This window comes from Triplophysa rosa, linkage group LG1, assembly GCF_024868665.1.
Source record: "Triplophysa rosa linkage group LG1, Trosa_1v2, whole genome shotgun sequence".
Classification (NCBI taxonomy): Eukaryota; Metazoa; Chordata; class Actinopteri; order Cypriniformes; family Nemacheilidae; genus Triplophysa; species Triplophysa rosa.
Window position 1 is genome coordinate 2,985,206 of NC_079890.1, and position 19,464 is coordinate 3,004,669.

Genomic DNA, 19,464 nt, shown 5'->3' on the forward strand with positions numbered 1-19,464 from the left:
AACCACTGGCACACTGATGGGCGGGGCTTAGTGAATACAGAGGAGACTCCTGTGCTGCGCGTGGAACGACGTCTTTTCCGGCATTTCGCACGCTTCGTAATCAGGGAGTGGCCACGGAAAAGAATTAGTCCTGTGAATAAATAATAACTCCATTAATCAATACGTGTATTTATTAAAAATATATATGAACGTATTTCTTTATATAAATACATTTATACGAATTATTTTATCATATTAATTCTGTTATATTATATGAAATTCCTATTTCTGATGTACATTCAAGTACATTAACAAATTTCGTCGTATTCTTATCACGCATAGGTCCATTCCCTGAGGAATGTTATCATTTGACATATGTAATGTATGACGTTGCTATTACAGTGCCTAACATTCCTGTCAGGCACAACATGCTCCAGTTCTCCCATGAAACAGCCTCTTAATCTAATAAAGAAATGACTGTCCAAAGACTAACTCTCTGGTTTCCTTCCAGATTCTAGCATATGACCATGAGCTACAACATGGAAAAATTACATACATTGAACATAGAACCAATAAGAGGCACATGAGAGGACATGCTGCACTGCTCCCCCGCGTACACAGATGAAGTGGTACTTCCCAGTGGCTCTCCTCCTCCTCCTCTCTCTTGCTGCTGTGTCCTCCATCACTCCATTTCCTCTCGTTCTGTTTCTCCTTGAGGACGGATTCAGGCCCTGGTTCGGTGCATCGCTTTGTTTTTATCTTCAGTCTCTCCACCCTTCTTTGTACAAAGAAAGAGGCGAGGAATCACAAGGTCACAAGGTAGGTTCCATCTTTCCAATTGTTTGACATAGACATGAACCTAGAGAAAATGTGATGCGCTTTTGTGGCCTGTGCATCCTGCAGTCACATCACGACTGCATCAACACAGCCATTCACATCTTTTGCATTTTATGAGGCCGTATTATCATGTTATAGTTATTCTGAATGTCTTTTCTTGCTGTTCAAACACAGATCTATATTGTGTGTTAAAGTGACGTCTAATGCACAGTGTTACCTTCCCCTCCAGCAGTCCTGCATATGACTCATGCAGTTGCACAAGGATATTTCTGTAGAGTTTGTGCCTACATGAGTTACTTTTAATTTTTATTTCACATGCTTTTACAGTTTAGCTCTTACAAAAGACTCGCACGTGCATGCACATACAAACACACACACACACACACACACACACACACACACACACACACACACACACACACACACACACACACACACACACACACACACGCTTTTTACAAAAGCAACCGCTTCCCTTTGGGTGTCTAATACAAGCAAACACAGCATGTGACAGTCAGTAGGCCATTGCATGTCATTGCTATAGCAAGGTCAAAGGTATCCTGAAGATTTCCTGTGATGTCACTCTGCTTGGATAGCAGAAATTAAACGAATAGAAAAATGAAACTTAGTTATTTACTAGTGTCATTTTGTTTTGTCAACGAGATGTTTAAAATTCATTCAAAGAACCTATTACGTTTCCTCCTCTGCAGAACACAAAAGAAGATATTTTGAAGAATGTCGATAACCTACCACATTGAACCACGTCCATTGTGTGGACACAAAACCACTGCGACATTTCTCAAAATATCTTCTTTTGTGTTCCACCGAAGAAAGAGTCACATGCAGGTTTTGACAAACACGAGAGTGAAAAAATGATGACTGTCCCTTTAAATCTCTGATCGCTCTTCTTTATAATAGAATCCCAGAAGAAAGGCCAGCACCTGCCGGATATCTTGACCTCTAGATCGCACTCCCACATGGAAGCAAAAGCTAAAGGGTCACCGAAGTCTGCCTCCAAAGCAGAGAAGAAGGAGGCAGCCCCCCCACCAAAACCAGACCCCGTCTCCGACCCGGCCCCACCTGCAGCCACCGAACCCGAGAAGCCAGCAGATGGAGATAGCGACCAACAGGGGGCGACAGAGTCAGGAGGGTGCGGCTGCGAAATGTTAGAAAACTTGAAGCCTTTCCTGATTGGAGGAGCTGTAGTTGCCCTTGGAGCTGTTTTGGTGGGCGCGATCTTAGTAGCCAGAAAAAACTGACCTCAGGCTTGCCATTGGTTATTAAATGCTCGGTTTATTAGTTCACAGACTATAAAGGGGCGGAGTTTATTATATAAGGGGGTGGGAAGTCATTAGGCTTCTTAATTTTAAGCTGCACTTTCATTTCAATGCTTGTGGTGTTGTGCTGTCAGCTTTAAAAGAAAACTTACAGATGTGTTTAGACAAGAACATAGTCAATCACAACCACATAACCTCCTATGTTAACAAATATACATCCCACATATTTGCAGCACAACAATGGTTCACTGTTTGAATTATCCCATGATGAATGTTGATACGAATACAGTTATCACTCGATTGCAACCTAGTTTCAACAGCCTTAAGTCCATAACTGCCAGTTGTAAGATAAGACAATATTACAACGCATGATTCCAGTTAAAAATAGAGCATTTTTTTCTGAAGTTTATGGAAATATATATTGGTACCTGCAGAACTAATTTATAACACACGCCAATATCAGCCCAAATCCATATGAGTGCGTGTATTGTACATGATAGTGACATCTATTGCAGCTTGTATATTAAACAAAAGTGTAGCAATGTAAAGATCAAGTGTAATTTACATAGTTATACAAATGATGTATATGTGAAGAGAATTTCATATTTTGTTGTTTACTATTACAGTCGGTTCTAGCAAACAGTCTGTATGTGACATCATCCCAAATCAGAAACAAGCCATTCAGGAATCATCGATATATGGACATCCTGTATATTACATCATGTAGATGATCAAATTCTTAGTTTCTTGTTTGAAAGATGTTGACGATTTACTGGATGATTATTACAAAGTGGACCGATGGAAATAGATTAGCGTGTGCAACATAGATTATGACGGCTCTCGGCCAATAGCTTCAATTTCACAGTTACACTACGATGAAAGGCACACAACGAGAAAACACAAATGCATGCAGACACGAGCAATATACACCCACACGTCACATGACATACTGTTACACAAAAAGAGTTTCTTTAAAATGCGTATATAATGCAATAATTCAAATAGGACTTTGTTATTAAAAGTTAAAAAGAAGAAGGTCGTGTTGGCAACTGTAGTTGTGATGTTGATGAAAAGAAAGGATGGTTGTCATGGTGATGTTGGTGCTGAATGCTTATGGTTTTGTTTGGTAGTTAAAATGAGGTTTACTTATACTTCAGATGTAGCCCCTTTCCTACTGTCATGTGTATTTATTTCGACTGCTGCCTTTCCGCTGCTCTTCATGTAAAATAAAATAAATTGCTCCCTTGTGACTTGTTGACCTATTAAAGGACATTGAACCATATATTCACAGGCTAAGTGTGTATGTTTTTTGGGTGTTTATTGTTATATGTTTATTTTTCCCTTTCGTGTATTTACAGTAGGCTACCAAAGTTAGCACAGTGGCTTTTAAGCATTGGTAAACGAAATATTTAATATCTTAACAGGAAACTTTAACATATGCAAATAAGGTAATTGGGGCAAAGGGTCATCAAAGGATTAACATACATTAATTATTGTGATCTGGTTTTTATAAATATTTTATAAAAATGTTTATAAAAACATTTTATTAGTTTGTAGATTTTTGGACAAATATAATTTGAACAAAGCTAAATTAGAAAAAAATATTATTATTTAACATGAACTAGTTGCATTGATAGTATAGAGCAATGTCTGTCCATAGGCAGTTATTCTATACTAAAAAAATATGTTGTGGCACCATGATAAGAGAATTCCCACAGATTTTGCAAAACTGTAATTTAGGGAAGGTTGAATTTACTTTTTTGGTCACTTCATGATTCCCTTCGATCTACGTTTGTTATTTCTTCGCTTGAATTTCTTTTAATATTATTATTTTTAAAATGTGCAAAATAGTGAAAATAAAGATGTGAAAGTTAAACATTCAATTGATAGTATTTCATAATCTAATCTATTCCATAAAGTCGAAATGAAATTAAAAACTGTAAGTATTTTTTTTATTGCATGAAATGAACATACAGTTTTGAATATTCACGTTTGACTGCTGTAGAACACGGAACGTATTTTACGACCGTGTTTCTGCACGTGCCGATTTGACGTAAAACTCGGAAATGACGCATATGTTATGCGTTGAACAGCGCGAGTGAAACGTCGAACGTGCGGGATTATTTTGGTAGTTGGTTCTTTTAACTTTTCATTTATTTGTTAATCTGAATTACATAGTGTCGTAATTACGTAATACTGTAAATATAAACATTTTAATATTAAACTACCCAAACTAAGAACACTCTAAATCTGTTTTCCTACACAGTTAGTATCGCGTGCAGTCAGTCAGCGTGTCGTTGAGTTTGTAGTAACGTTAATAACATAGCATTACTGGGGTATATGTTGCTTATCTCGTCGTAGTTTTGTGTGATATGCTGTTAAATTTGTGTTTAAAGGCACCGTGACAAAACAATTATTTTAATCAGAATGAGAGTCTTGTTGTAACGTTACATACTAACAATTGCAGACATTTTTATTTCTTTGCTTCAGGCACGTGAACCTTCACCATGATTATCCCTGTTCGCTGCTTCACTTGTGGGAAGATTGTTGGGAACAAATGGGAGGCGTATTTAGGTCTTCTTCAAGCAGAGTACACGGAAGGGTGAGTTTCAAAAATCAAATCAAATCCCTTTATTGTCACTCAACCATATACACAGGTGCAACAGTAGGTGAAAAACTTGATCAAAATTGTAATAGTTCACCCCCACCCCATTTTTTTTGTCATTCTGTCTCACCCTCATCTCATTCAAAATTAAAACGACACGAGGTTGAATAAGTGTGGACACAATTTTAATTTGCGGGCAAACTATTCCTTAAGGTCTGACTGTCTTACAGTTTTGAACTGACTCTTGCCATTTTCTCACTTTTGAAGTGATGCTCTTGATGCTCTGGGTTTGAAGAGGTACTGCTGTCGTAGGATGCTCCTGTCACACGTGGATCTTATCGAGAAATTGTTGAATTATGCACCCCTGGAGAAGTAACAAGCTTTCAGCATGTTTGAAGATGAACCTCCAACCAACATCCTCTCCTATTTTATAGACTTTAATGATTTCAGTGGAAGATATGCAGGCACTGAGACCTGTACGTGGCTGTCTTTTGGGGCTACAGTTGAAGCAAACTTGTCATTTCAAATGATTGTTAACTGACAGTTTGTTAAATAAAGTTTAAATGTGTTTACTGTAATGAAATGATTGTTTAATTTGGTAAAATCCTTCATTTGGATCATTAGTCTACAGGAGCATTACCAAATCTTTGAGTTGGATTGAGACTCAAATTTCAGTTTCAGTCACTGATTCCGAGTGACAAAAATAGCATATTAAAATATGTCAGGCTTGATCCCATTGATCACAAAAATGTTCCTGCATGTGTGTTGTAACCAGATGAGTTTTGGTCGGAGCTCTTACCAAGCAATGCTACTGTATGGCTTCAGAAAGGGCTGTCAAATGATTAATCGCAACTATTCGTTTGTAAAATAAAAGTACACACACACATATTGTGTATACAAAACTGTGTATAATAATTATGTATATAAATACACATGCGTGCATGTGTAATTTATATTACATATGTATATATAAAATAAAAAAGAATATATATACAAATATAAAAATGTATATACATATGTAAATATTTCTTAAATATATACATGTATGCGTGTTTTCATATATACATCATTATTGTGCATAGTGCACATGTTTTGTAAACAAAAAAGTATATTTTGCATACGATTAATCGTGGTATATACTGTTGGGGTCAGACATTTTGAGAGGCAGTGGCTGAAACAAAAAAAGGGCGCTAAGGGTTGGGTCTGGAGAAGACAGCACACGCTCTTAGAAATATCTTTCTTCTTACAGTATCACACTGTAGCACTCAGTAAATATGTAAATCTATATTTTATGTTGTACTATATTAAGGTACAACTCTTTTAAAACATGTATAGTAGCCAATATAACATTTTCACAATAAAAAAAAAATTTCAACATTTGCGAGTGCAAAAGTGATATTTACATTTATGCATTTGGCAGACTTGCATAGCATTATATTATACATTTGTTACTGAGCATGTGCAATCCCCTGGATCGAACCCATGACCTTGTGTGCCAATTACTGCAAATGTGGTGTTATTTATATCAGATCGATACAACAATTTGATGTGACAAGAATTCTCATTTTCTTATGAGAACATGGATATTTTGTACAAGTTGTTAGCCGTTAGCACCAATAATAGAAAACCAGGAGCAAAACATTACATGCAAAAAACAAACGATCAAATGATTAATTCTGCGTATCAAGCACGGTCTGTAATGTGGATAATGTCCTTACCAGTGTTGGGTGTAACTAGTTACTAAGTAATTAGTTACTGTAATTTAATTACTTTTCCCTTTAAAAAGTAAAGTAAGGGATTACTCTTATTTTTTCTGTAATTTAATTACAGTTATTTCTGATGTAATTAAACTAAATACTTTGTGTAATATACTGTATGTGTGTGCAATAGTGGAATTGACATCAAAATTCAGAGTCTGACTTTAAAATCTGTGCTTTAATGTATCCTTCTCACATTTGTAATACTTTGGTCAGTTAATAAGAGTACTTTATGTAGTTTTATATTATTTATTTGAATGAATGAAAAGAGCCATTTCATGTCTATCCTTGAATCACTTAACTCATCAAGGTTGAATATAGGATATAGAAAGTAATTAGTAATAAGTAATTAAATACTTTTTGGAGAGAGTAATTTGTACAGTTATCTAATTACACTATTGAATATGTAATTAGTAACTAGTAATTAATTACTTTTTCAGAGTAATTTACCCAACACTGGTCCTTACAGTGACGGGATGAAGTTCTGAAACTGTCGTCTTTACTCCAGCGCGCGGACAGAGACTGTCTGATACTGGGGAGCGAGCGGGAAAACACGAGCGGATAAGCAGAATCAGAGGATGTTTAGCGGAGTGTTAACAGACGTATTTTAGCGGGGATCTTTAATGGATGCCTGCCCGGAGGTGGGGGTGGGGTCGAGAGGGGCACGTCAGAGGATGAGGGCAGAGGGGCAGTGGCTCGAGCCACCGGGCCACCTCCCTGTGCACGGCCCTGAACTGCACTCATTTTCTTCATACAACATTACATGTACAGCACTGCGCAGGGGCTGTCCCTTTGTCGTCTTTTTACAATGACACTTCACAGTAATTTGTTGACACATTTAAAAAAAAAGAAACGACCGTACCAACATGGCGCCCCGCACATTTCACGCGCTTCCTGTGTTCGAGCGTCTGACATGCGCCAAAGCGGTCTGCGCAGCCGCAGCAGAAGTCAAACAACTTCAGATACTGTTGCATAAATTGTCTCCTTCAAAATATTACATCTTTCAGCCATAAACAGACGCTGAATGCACTCGTCACAACATGATTTCAGCAGCTCTCGCGAAAAAGGTGCGTTTATTCACAGTCCCGTTTTGTCTGGTTTGGCGACATTGCAAGATTAATTTGACTTTATAATACTGCGGCATCTCCGTGCGCATCATTATCCTTACTAAATCAAAAGTGTATAACCAGTAAATAATGTTATTAAGGCTAGGTTTTCGAAATACGTGTTTGGTACGTTTTGAGTTTAAAGAGACAGGGTTTGATGTAAGGATATACACATCACGTGTGTTATGAAACTGCCCTTCTGGGGAAAAAAGAAATAAACAAACAATTCTAAGTGTTTTAATGGTTAAAATAGGAATTATATTGGTTTTAATGCAAATTTTAATATTCTCTGTGGTGACATGTTACCAGGCGAATGGGAACCATTCAAATATTCAATCCTATTGGACTAAGAACCAAGGACACACTACATTTGTACTGGTTTAATGGTTAATGGTTCATAATGTTTGAAATGAAAACCGGTAGAATTTCTATATATTTTTTCTGTTGTATGTTCTCTCTGTGCCTTTATGTTTACTGTAGACATAAACCTTATACATTATGCTATATGTGTATAGGTTCTGTGCATCATGTGTAGGCCTACTCGGATAGACAGATTTCTTAATCAGTCAGATGAAGCCTAGAAACTTTGGCTGCGCAATATATCGAAATGATCGAAACATCGCAAATGTGCATATCGCAATATTTTGCAATAACATGCAAGAAAAAAGTTACGTATAGACCACTTTGGATGACGTAAACAACACTGATCCAAAGCGGGTCCAAAAAAACTTTGTGTTTCAACATTTTTAACCGAATCAAAATGTTAAAGGAACATCTTAAAGTTTCAATTATATATGTGAGATTTATACAAAAATAAATATCTAGATCTAAAATTAGGCTCATACACATTTGTATCTGTTCTTAGGTTGTTTGTAGCATTTACCGGGCATCACTGTGGCCAGCTGTTGGCACAGTGATATCTCGGGGTTACCGTGGCGATGCCCAAGAACCAACCCTGATCGAGATCCCCCTCCCTCCGTGGGAGGAGAGGACAGGCGAGTCCATGGCGATCAAGAGAAAAAGACTTGTGTACGAGAGCCGCAAGAGAGGCATGCTGGAGAACTGCATCCTTCTGAGGTTACTATGGCAATAAGACGAGTGAATTGTTGTAAATGTAGTGAGGCATGCATTCTGAAAGTCTGCATACTGCCCAAAATGTGTAAGCTGCACAGTATGAAAAGTACCATTCCAAACAAAAATATAAATACTTTTTCTTAGTCTTTTTGCAAAGCAGTACCTGAACACAATGAGTGAAGCTCAGCTGAGACAGTACGACAGACTCATCAATGAACCGAGCAATGACTGGGACATCTACTACTGGGCCACAGGTAAAGCAAAGGCTAAAAATACAACATTACACAAATCTGCTTTGGCTTTAAATCAGTTTGCGCTTTGCAACGATTGAGGAGAAGACTTGTAATACGGGGCAGCATGACAGACTTTAAAAACAAACTGAAGGCCAACGAAATGCACAATCAGAACTCAAGCTCATATTGCGAATACAGCAAAGCTGTATTTTGATTTGCGTTTGTACACATTTTTCTCTTGCCAGAGGCGGTGCCGACACCTGATGTTTATGAGGGCGAAGTGATGGACATGCTCAAAGAGTTCACCAAGAACAGGAACATGGAACAGCGTCTGGATGCACCGAATCTGGAATACCTGGACAAGAGCAGTTAAACTTCACCTGTCCATCAGAGACTCTCATGAGCTCATCTCGTGTCTTGTTTAAACCACTTTAAACATGTTTCTGCCATTAGATGGACAGGCTTGATATGGCTATAAAATAATGCACATGTATATTTATGTTATTTACATTAAAATAAACTGTTGAAGTATTAGGGCTATACAAATAAATCGGTTATCATTCAAATGAGTGAACAATTTATCATAAATACCACAAAATGCATATGGAGAACTCCTACTATCAAGTCGATTCAGAAGTTTTCAGAAAGCATTATTTTTTTCTAAGGATTACTCTTTTGTTACATTATTTGATGTATATCTGGAAAAGTTGTATAAAAATATCATGAGCTAGCGGGTAAAAAACATGTTGTTTTGATACTTTTGATAAAGTAACATAAAGCTGGTATTTTTATTATCATTGTGTATAAATCGAAAACTTTCTCATAATTGTGGCTTTTTATGAGATGCTACTGGTAAGTCAAAAATTAAGTTAAATTATGATATTTAAATCACTTTTATTAAAATGCCTTAGATAAAAACATAACCGGTGTGCATCTTAAGACAAAACTATGGCACTCACATATTTTAAGAATATGTTTTCAGTTAAACTTCCCAAACTTTCACTTAGTCTGGGACTAGTCTTAAGCCTTGTCTGTGAAACCGGTCAAGTATGTCATAATGAGAAACTTTCCCATAGTTTTTACTTAAACGGATACTTAACCCAAAAATTACAATTCTGTCATCATTTACTCACTGTCATGTTGTTCCAAATCTTCCAAAAAGATGTTTGGAAGAATGTTAGCAATTTTCAATTCTGGGACATCATCCACTACTATAGTATAAAAAAGATTGTATACTTTTTGTTCTATTGACCGCAAAATGAGATATTTAGAAGAATTTAGGAAAACAAACCGTTCTGGGGCACCTTTGACTACCATTTAATTTTTCCTACTAGTGAATGATGTCACAGAACCGTAAATTGCTGACATTCTTCCAAATATCTTCCTTTGCGTCGTCAGAAAGTAATTTATACAGGTATGAAATTACATGAGGGTCAGTAAATAAATGACAGAATTTTCATTTTTGTGTGAACTATCCCTTTAATATCTCATCATAATGAGACGTTGTAATTATGACTTCACTATGGCCATGCAAAAGACATGAAGTTAATAAAAAGTGTTTGCTTTTTTCAATGTATATAGACTTCTTAAATCACTGACATTGAATCAGTCAGTAACAGTCATTTCAATTTTATCTTAGATAATATGATGGTATAATTTAAAAAGTATAATAAATGAACCAACCTTGGAAATATACAGAAGTAAACACAAATAATGCACCAGTTCTATTAATGCAAGACATCATATGCTGACGTCATATTCAAACACAGACATGGACCTTTTTCTGCAGATTACATACTTTCGCTTAAAGTTTAGGAGGCTCCTGATGATTTAATGAATGCTGAAAAAATACTGTTAGTTCATGTTATATAATGCATTTACTCATGTTAACAAACACAACTTTAAGTGATTACTTTAGTAAATACTGTGTGTCTGAGGTGTAGCTAAGCTTTATAGTTGTAAATCAAATGTTGTTTGGGTTTCTTTAACCATGTAATTTTGACGAGTAAGCAATAACCTGTGAATTTTAAAATGTGTCCACCAGTAGATGGCAAAGTCTACCCAGCTAAAAAAGTGAATGAGACGAGATTCAAGCTTTTGTGTGTGTTTCCCTCTGGTTTTATCTGGTCTAAGTGTTTTGACAATCAAGTCCTTTGACATTACGCTCATCGAGCTGTTGTTGGCCGCAGGACTGAACGCACTTTACAAAAAAAACCAAACAGGCCAGACGCTGTGCTTTCATACATCTCAAAGGACATGCGCTTTGATGGCAGTGAGCTTTTAGTCATGACGGTTTCGGCCTTTAAAGTCCCAGTGAAATTAAAAAAGACAATTCTTATTTTTTCATGAAATATTGCAGCGTTTATAGTAACTAAATAGCTTATACATGTGGGTCATTTAAAATCCGTGTACCGTCATGATCTTCAGTTAAAATCTGAAAATGCACTTCCGCCCTGTAATGACTATCCATCTCAAATGACGTAAACTAGACGGCTTGGCCGGAGCATCTGTTAACTCCTTCAACTATTTCAAAATCAATGAGCTGTTTTTACACATCCAATCAATTCGCAGTGAAAAACGCAAGCCACGCCCACTAATTTTTTCGTTTGAAATTCCTTTTCACTCGGAAATATATCAGAATATGGAAGTGAAAATGATCGCAACTTCCGGTTCACGGGGACTTGAAGCAAATGTTGTTCCAGACACGTGTCTGTGTACCTGTGAACTTGTCTGCGTTTTTGGAAAGGGTCTTTAGCAGAAAGAGCATTTGAATTTAAACATCATGCCTTCATTGACGTTTTGGGTAAATGGACGACTATTCATATCTTTGTACTTCAGGGATTTGAAGTAACTTTGGGCTGGGTCGACACTTTTTCCTTCTGACTTTAATGATGCTACATTGATTGATTAGCTCTTTAGAAGTTGGAAGCCTGGTCATTGGACAGTCAGTAAAGCCCCACCCATCGACCGAGACGTACGTCATGTGAATAAGAGATGCCGTTTTTGGGGTGAGGGAGGTTAATGTTTTTTTTTAATTTATTAGATTATGAGGGCACATAAATGAAAAAAGACCTGGACGGATATACTTTCTATTTCCTACATCTAACCGCACTCCTAAACCTAACACTTACAAAAGCCTTTTTGTATTTTAACATTTAAATGAATGTTAAATAATCATAATCAGCTTCCCACGGGGAACATTTCAAATAGTACACATTTAAAAAAGGTCAAACCAGCACACACACACACCTCAGACAAAGAATCTGTGTGATACCTGGCTCACAGGTGAGCGTTGCCTTTATATAGCATTGAAAGAGCCTGCTGTGTGATCTCGCTGACCTCTCTGCCATCTGTCTCTATGGAGATGAGGAGGAACCAAGCCGACCGGCTCTGCTGCATAACACGTCTAGACTGCAACAAAATTAGATCACTGCCATATACTCAATGAGGCCACCTATACCTGCATCCAACCATCTAATGAGGACCTTTCAAAAAACGAAATGTGTTTGATAGAAGAAAGGTAACAGCGAAGTTTTCACCATATTTGAAACGCAACATTAAAAACGTTCTTGTAAACATTGAGACAAATTGTGACCAAGTCTGTGAAAGTCAGGCTAAAATCTCAGGATCAAATTTTTAATTTAGTCATTAATTTCCATATGATTTCAATCTTTGACAATTGTCAATATTAAACATTTGAAAGTTATAATTTTACTAAATGTCAGATTTTTTATTAGGGCTATGATGATCTTATGTAGAAAACGTCACATCACAAAAAATGACTTTTTATTTATTATGTCATGAGTTATTTAATGTGGTATGGCGTTTAATTGTAATAAAAGTTGTAAGTAGGCCATCTCAACTTTGATATTTCCAACACCAAATTCATCTCAAATGGGGCATTTTTAGGTATTTGGATGTTTTGAAATACTGTATGTGAGCAGAGAAATTATAAGAGAAGCAAAAAAGATTTAAATTGCTTAATACTAGACAATGCAAAAAAGACGCAATTTGCATGACTATGCTAACAAGCGTATGATGTTAATCTGAGGGCATTCAGCCACTTTTCAAGCAAACTGTAGCTATTAAACATTTGACAACACTGTACCTCCATCCTGATAAGCACATTCTATTATGTGATAAATTCATGATACATAAAATGAAGTCCGTTATGGTTTTCCACTTAAATCGTGCCCACATAGGACCCCGAAATGATTTCATTGGCTAAAAGAGCTTTTAATGAGTACTCTGTTTAATGCACGAGTAGAAATCCTACAAACCCCGATAGCACATCTCAAAGACGTCTATTTAATGCCTGCATTTACATCTGCAAGACATATTTTTTGATTGTTCATCTGCAATACGTCTCCGAGACGTTTCATGTCAGATGTCATATAGACATCTAAAAGATGTCTGTGAGATGTTATGATTTAGAATGCCTATTCTAAGACATTTCTTAGATGTTTTTACGCAGCAGATGTTTTCCAGATCTTTAGCCAACATCTTACAGACGTATCTGAGAAATCATTAATGATGTCATTTGTACTGCAAACTAGCCGCCAACCGATTCTCCTGCTAGCTTAAACCCTGCACAAGTCACTTACCATACACCTACACTACAGCTGCGGTGCAAAGTAGACTCAATTCTAGGGCCGGATCGGATCGTTCATAACACCTACTTGTCATTGAATATGTTGTTACACTCGTAAGCACATCGCATTACAAAAACTTTAAATTTACTTCCAAGAACGCAGACGACACGGCTTCATGTTTTACAAGTGTCTTGTGTAAGGGAGCTCTCTTCATTTTGGATGGACATCCACTTAAGATATGTAAAAAAGGTTCAGCTTATTAAGAACTTGTGTTCAAACGCATGATATATTTAGTATCCATGGAGAAAGTGGTTCTCCACTCTTATAACTACGTCTGCTCTTTTTCTTGATCTGTTCTCAGAACCTGTCACTGCATTGCCAAGAGATTGGGAATGTTCTCTTTTTTCTACCCAGGTTGCACTGCGGTGCACACACACACCTGTGGATGTATTAGTAGTGTTGAAAGACTGCTGCAGGTTTATGCGTTGCCTACAGCTTGTTTCATGTGTAGATTCCCCATTCGCCCACTCTCTCATTCTCTTCTCGTTTGTTTTCATCTCCGACATGCTCCTGTCATCCTCCACCGCAGAGAACATGTGCGTGGTGTGTCTGAGTCGTGACAGCCGTGTATTTTAGCGTTCGTACTCGTCTCTGTGCCTCCTCTTCTTTCCAGAAATATGCTCTTTCACTGCTGTAAATGGCTGTAAATTGCATTCACAATAAACCAGCAACTGGAGTGATCATGGGGCAAACACGGAGCGGTGTCAATCGCCTCTCTGTGTGTAGTGTCGGAACTAATTCTTGCCGCTCCAGATTTCTTCCAAGTCCAAGGCATGTGTCTCCTTACTAAGACACATCTCAACGTTCTCTAACAAAGCCTCCGATCAAGAAATGTTAATATGACCTCTGCTATTTCACTGTTTCTAAGGACATTTAGAAAAACATTTTGGATAGCCACAAACCTGAAGATTTTGGGATGGAATTGCACCTATCCATATTCACAACTCTTGATCGGGCCGCCTACATGGGATACCCGCAAAAGCCAATGAAAGCGAGCAAACTTCATCAACCGGATGTTGCGTGATTTCATATCTAAAATATGGCAGCCGCAAACATGAACTTCATGAACTTGAGTATTAAGAAAGTAGATCGACCATGACAACAGTTTCAATGTCTATATGAATGTTTATAATACGCCTACTGTTGTTCATCTTTTTTTGTGTTTCTGTTAGATCACTCGAGTTTCTGTGAGATCTTGTGCCTTCCCTGATAACACACATACATCTGGGAGACGTCTTTTTGATGTTTGCATTTACATCTTTCTTGATTGTTTGCTCATTTGCAATACGTCTCTGAGACGTTTCCTGTCAGATGTTATAAAGACATCTAGATGTCGTCTGTGAGATGTCTATATCTTAGAATTGATGTAAAACTGCTCTTTCTAAGACGTTTATCAGATGTTTTTAAACAGCAGATGTTTTACAGATCTTTAGCAGACATATTACAGATGTATTATGTGCTATCTCTGTGCTATCTGGGTTCATGTCACGGCAGGTCTGGCCGAATCCTCTAGTGTGTGCGTTTGCAAGATTATGTTAAAAATGAGTTGAATGAGATGATTTTTACCAGCAAAAAATGTTTTGAACCAATTGCCATTTATTAGTATCAATGGAACTCTCTTGAAAAAATCTGAATTAAATCGGATGCTGGCGGCATTACTGAGGGGGTACAATGTAGGTAGCTGTAAATGAATCCTTTAAACTCAAATTACAGCAAAAAGCTGGTGCAACTTTGGAACTATTTTCTTGTTTTGTTGAGTCGGAAGACACGCCCTGATAGCACGCCACATCTGGCAGATGTCAATTTGACATCTGTGTTTACATCTGGAAGACATCTGCAATACATAGTTTGCTCATCTGCAATACGTCTCGGAGACGTCTGCTGTCAGATGTCATATAGACGTCTACAAGACGTATGTAAGATGTTTATAATTTAGAATGGATGTAAAACTGCTCTTTCTAAGATGTTTTGCAGATGTTTTTACACTGCAGATGTTTTTACACTGCAGATGTTTTCCAGATCTCCAGATCTTTAGCAGACGTACGTGTGCTAGCACACGCAACATCCTAAAGCGATCAATGCTTTTTCTGAGAAAATCCCTGTTGAGCATTGAATTTGTGCAAGGATGTAACCAACCACATAATCTACTAAAAACGGATTCTTTAAAGAATAAAAACAATTCAAGAGACTTGTGTCGGTTTCTTTCTTTTATATACAGGTTTACATCTATTTACACTGTACATTTTTGACAAAATAAATAATCATTAAATCATATTATGCACACCACAAAGATGCTGAGAAATATCAGGGGTCTTGGTCAAAACTCCCCGGGTAACATTAATTTAACAAGCACACACACAAGTTCACACAACGTCTTTAGATGGGCTGTCGTCACGCATCAGAGTTTTGATTCCATCGGTCCACGTTGGGATGTCCGCAGCCTTTGTGATGACAGATCAGTTGCTGGTTATTTCAAACCTGGTTTGGTGTTTTGTATCACATCTGCAATTCAACAGCTGGAAAACGAATTGAAATGAAAAGTTGTGGACACGACAGTAAAACAGACAAGCTCACGTTAGCTGCCCCACCACAAATCACCGAGAAACTTGACAAAAAAAGCATGCCGGACCACCTGGACATTCATCTGAATTTTCACTTGATCAGGTCGCAAAAAAATTGGCCCATCTAGTCAATTTTTGTCCCAGGTCAAGTAGCAACACTCATCTTCTCTTTTTCATTGTTATTTCTTTTAATCCACCTGTGATAACTGAGAAACACATTACACTTATTTTAAGAAAGTCCTTTTTTTCAGTCTCGCTCTGCCGTTTTGGGCTTTAAACTGTTTTCTTTCATTGTCTTTTCAGCGACGCATTAGTCTCCGCCTGTTAGTCACCGGGGGAGGACGTGTTGCATGAGACGTCTGGCAGTGATCTTCACATGTGACGTCTGGTCTGACACTTAAGAGCACAGCCGTACGAGGGCAGATCGTTTCATCTTCTGAGAGGACGACTCAAATCCTGAAATGACCCCCCCCACATTTCCTTTACAAATGTTGGAACTGTTGTACAGAAATATTGCTTATCTACAGTACATTGCCTTATTATTTCAAGTATAGACAAAGCTGTTTGCTTTTTCAAAAACGTTTCATCTTCCATTTTTTTATAATAGCTATAGATATTTCTTATGACGGTGAACCTTAGGTTTAATTTGACTGTTGACATGGTAACAATTTGAATTCTTCCCTTTCTGTATCTACCTTTGCTCTGTTACGTAATTGACACATTAAGAGACGACAGAAATTGCAAGCAGATGATAGTATTGCTATTATATACTGCACCTATTCATAACTCGCGTTATATCGCTCTTAAAGGGACAGTTCACAAAAAAAGGTTTTGATCATTTATTTGACCGTATGTTGTTCAAAAGCAGAATGACTTTCTTCTGCAGCACGAATGGTGAGGGGCAGGGCAGTGTCAATATCAGCTTTTTCTCTTTTTGAAGAAAGCCATGTGCTTTTGAAACAAGATGAGGGTGAATAATTCATACGTGCATTTTTAAAGGACTAATTCTTTCAACTTTGCTAACGCTGCCTTCAAGTTGTTAGAACGATCATTTTTCGGAGGTTTACCTTTTATATTTTTTGCAATACCTAAGAGGAGCTGATTTGGGAATCGTGTCAGGAAGTAATACACTGCAAAAAATGACTTTCTTACGAAGTCTTTTTTCTTATTTTCCAGTAAAAATGTCTAAACATTCTTGAATGAAGAAGCATTTTCTTGATGAGCAAACTGGCCTAAGAAAATAAGTCGTTTTTAAGTAAAAAAATATGAAATTTCAGTGAATTTGTGCTTAAAACAAGCAAAAAAAAATCTGCCAATGGGGTAAGAAAAATAATCTTGAATTGAGTGACTAAGAAAAAGGTCAACCTTAATTCAAGATTATTTTTCTTGCCCCATTGGCAGATTTTTTTTTGCTTGTTTTAAGCACTAATTCACTGAAATTTCATATTTTTTGACTAAAAACAAGACTTATTTGCTTAGGTCATTTTGCTCGTCAAGAAAATGCATCTTGATTCAATAATTTGTAGACAAATTAGTAATACCAAAAAATAAAAATCTCATTTCTTGAAAGAGGAATGAAAGGCGAGTTAGGAACGCCACAAAAAAAATTATTTTGGGGTGAACTATCCTTTCAAATAAGAACTTTCTAAATAAACTTGAAGGCAGAATAAAATAAATTAAATTTAAGTGTAACTTGAAACTTAATTGTATAATCATTGTATAATCCAAACCTCAATGCTTACACAAATAAAGACATAGACAAATGAACACACGCACACTAAGTGACAAACAATTCGTACGATTACATGACATCGGTTTCTGTTTCCGCTTTACCCTTTTCTTTTTCTCAAGATTTGTTTGATAAATTCTTATTTTTAAGGGACATTAAGAACTCATTAAGCCCTTTTGGAAATGTCGGAAAACAAATGAGAAAGATTTTGGCAGCGGTTGAACTCACACTGGCAGTGTCATTGCATACTGGTTGATGCAATCCTGTGCAAGATGGGTACTTTACACGAGGAATGCTTGAGATTAAAGTACATTCACACATGGCTTCCAACGCGCTCACACTTCAAACGTTCATTTTTATCCTGTCTATCGCTCTTTACCCTGGAAGATATTTTGAACTGGGCATCTCGGTTTGACTGCAGGACTGAAATGAACCGAACGCATGTACACAAATGACGGCTTTGTTAAACGTTACCATCCTTGGTGCGGCAAAGTTCAAATAATAATTATTGTTGTTTTGCAGGTAGCTAGTTATAAACATAACTTCAAATAACTCGCTCACAAAGATTGTCTTTAAACCTTTTCTCTGCTATAACGTGACCGTTATAGACGCTAATGCGCACTGCTGTGCACCCGCAGCCAAAAGATTACATACTCGCGTTTATGATTCATCGCGATTAATCGCATCCAGAATAAAAATTTGTGTTTACGTAATATATGTCTATGTACTGTGCATATTAATTTTGTATACATACACACACATACATGTATATATATTTAGGAAATATTTAATTTTTATATTTTTCTTAAATATAAACATGTATGTGTGTGTTTATAAATACAAAATTAATATGCACAGTGCAGAGACATATATTATGTAAACACAAATTTTTATTCTGGATGCAATTAATCGGTTGACAGCTCTACTTGCGTTTAATGATAAATTCCTCTCGGTAACATTATAGACGCAACGGAACGTAAAACCAGCGTTCGTTAAAGTGCTCACTTTTTTGCACAGACGTCTTCCAATATTCCAATTCTCTGTTTTGTCGCCCTGCCACTATTTTGTTCAGGCTAATATTGGAATGTTCTAAAATTGTTCAAACACATTCCTCATAACCACCTGAACTGATCCAGTCGACGTTAGTTGACCTTTTTTTTGTACGTTTTAAACAAGACCTCTTTTTTTCTGTCACACAATATAACCCACATTACAAACAGACAACAAAGAGATCCAACAAAAGAGCAATTTCTACACATTTCTGAATAAAACATACAGGGGTGACAAAGTCCAACAAACAACCAAGTCGTCCCTCCCTCAGCAAGGTATTGCACTGTGGTTGCTGAGGGACTGCCGAGATGCAAAAACGTGGCGCTAAAAGGGTTTAAGTTCAGCGGTTGAAGATCGATGATAGAAGTCACCCTGCTCGCGGAATTGTGGAGGAAGACGAGTCCGTTTACGAGACTTTCTCTCCCGGTCTTCTTGGCAGTGCTTAGCCTCTTTTTTGGTGGCGGAAAAAAATGTAAGTTGTGAAAAAAGGCAGGTCTCCAAAACCAAACTGCAGGAAAAATTGAGAAGGAAGAAAGACAGAGAAAGAGAGGGAAAGAAAGTTTGATGGCTTTTGGTACCCGTGTTTAAACTTGTGCATATCAAC

At 37.1% G+C, this 19,464-nt stretch overlaps 3 protein-coding genes and 1 long non-coding RNA gene across 6 annotated transcripts in view; 3 read left to right on the top strand and 1 right to left on the bottom strand.

The window, feature by feature from the left end:
* The first annotated feature begins 19 nt into the window (after positions 1–19).
* LOC130553494 (uncharacterized) lies at positions 20–3,340 on the top strand. 2 transcript variants are annotated; one of them, XR_008962866.1, is made up of 3 exons: positions 20–132; positions 491–798; positions 1,735–3,340. It is a non-coding gene; the product is annotated as an uncharacterized LOC130553494 (long non-coding RNA). The 2 variants fall into 2 exon arrangements; XR_008962865.1 differs by lacking the exon at positions 20–132 and having other exon boundaries at positions 423–798.
* Positions 3,341–4,138: 798 nt separating this feature from the next.
* On the top strand, positions 4,139–5,594 carry polr2l (RNA polymerase II, I and III subunit L). The gene is made up of 3 exons (XM_057339394.1): positions 4,139–4,221; positions 4,584–4,695; positions 4,966–5,594. The coding sequence occupies exons 2-3, from the start codon at positions 4,601–4,603 to the stop codon at positions 5,072–5,074; spliced, it is 204 nt and encodes a 67-aa protein (XP_057195377.1). The 5' UTR covers positions 4,139–4,221; positions 4,584–4,600; the 3' UTR covers positions 5,075–5,594.
* Positions 5,595–7,387: 1,793 nt separating this feature from the next.
* On the top strand, positions 7,388–10,404 carry sdhaf2 (succinate dehydrogenase complex assembly factor 2). Its single transcript, XM_057339339.1, has 4 exons — positions 7,388–7,522; positions 8,427–8,638; positions 8,780–8,889; positions 9,114–10,404. Exons 1-4 carry the CDS (start codon positions 7,496–7,498, stop codon positions 9,239–9,241), a joined length of 477 nt encoding a protein of 158 aa, XP_057195322.1. The 5' UTR covers positions 7,388–7,495; the 3' UTR covers positions 9,242–10,404.
* Positions 10,405–17,543: 7,139 nt separating this feature from the next.
* The window catches only part of syt7b (synaptotagmin VIIb), a 113,506-nt gene continuing 111,585 nt past the window's right edge, over positions 17,544–19,464 (bottom strand). For both annotated transcript variants that reach the window (XM_057350823.1, XM_057350734.1), the window contains one exon: positions 17,544–19,368. The gene's annotated coding sequence lies outside the window, so the exon portion shown is untranslated. The remainder of the gene's footprint in view (positions 19,369–19,464) is intronic.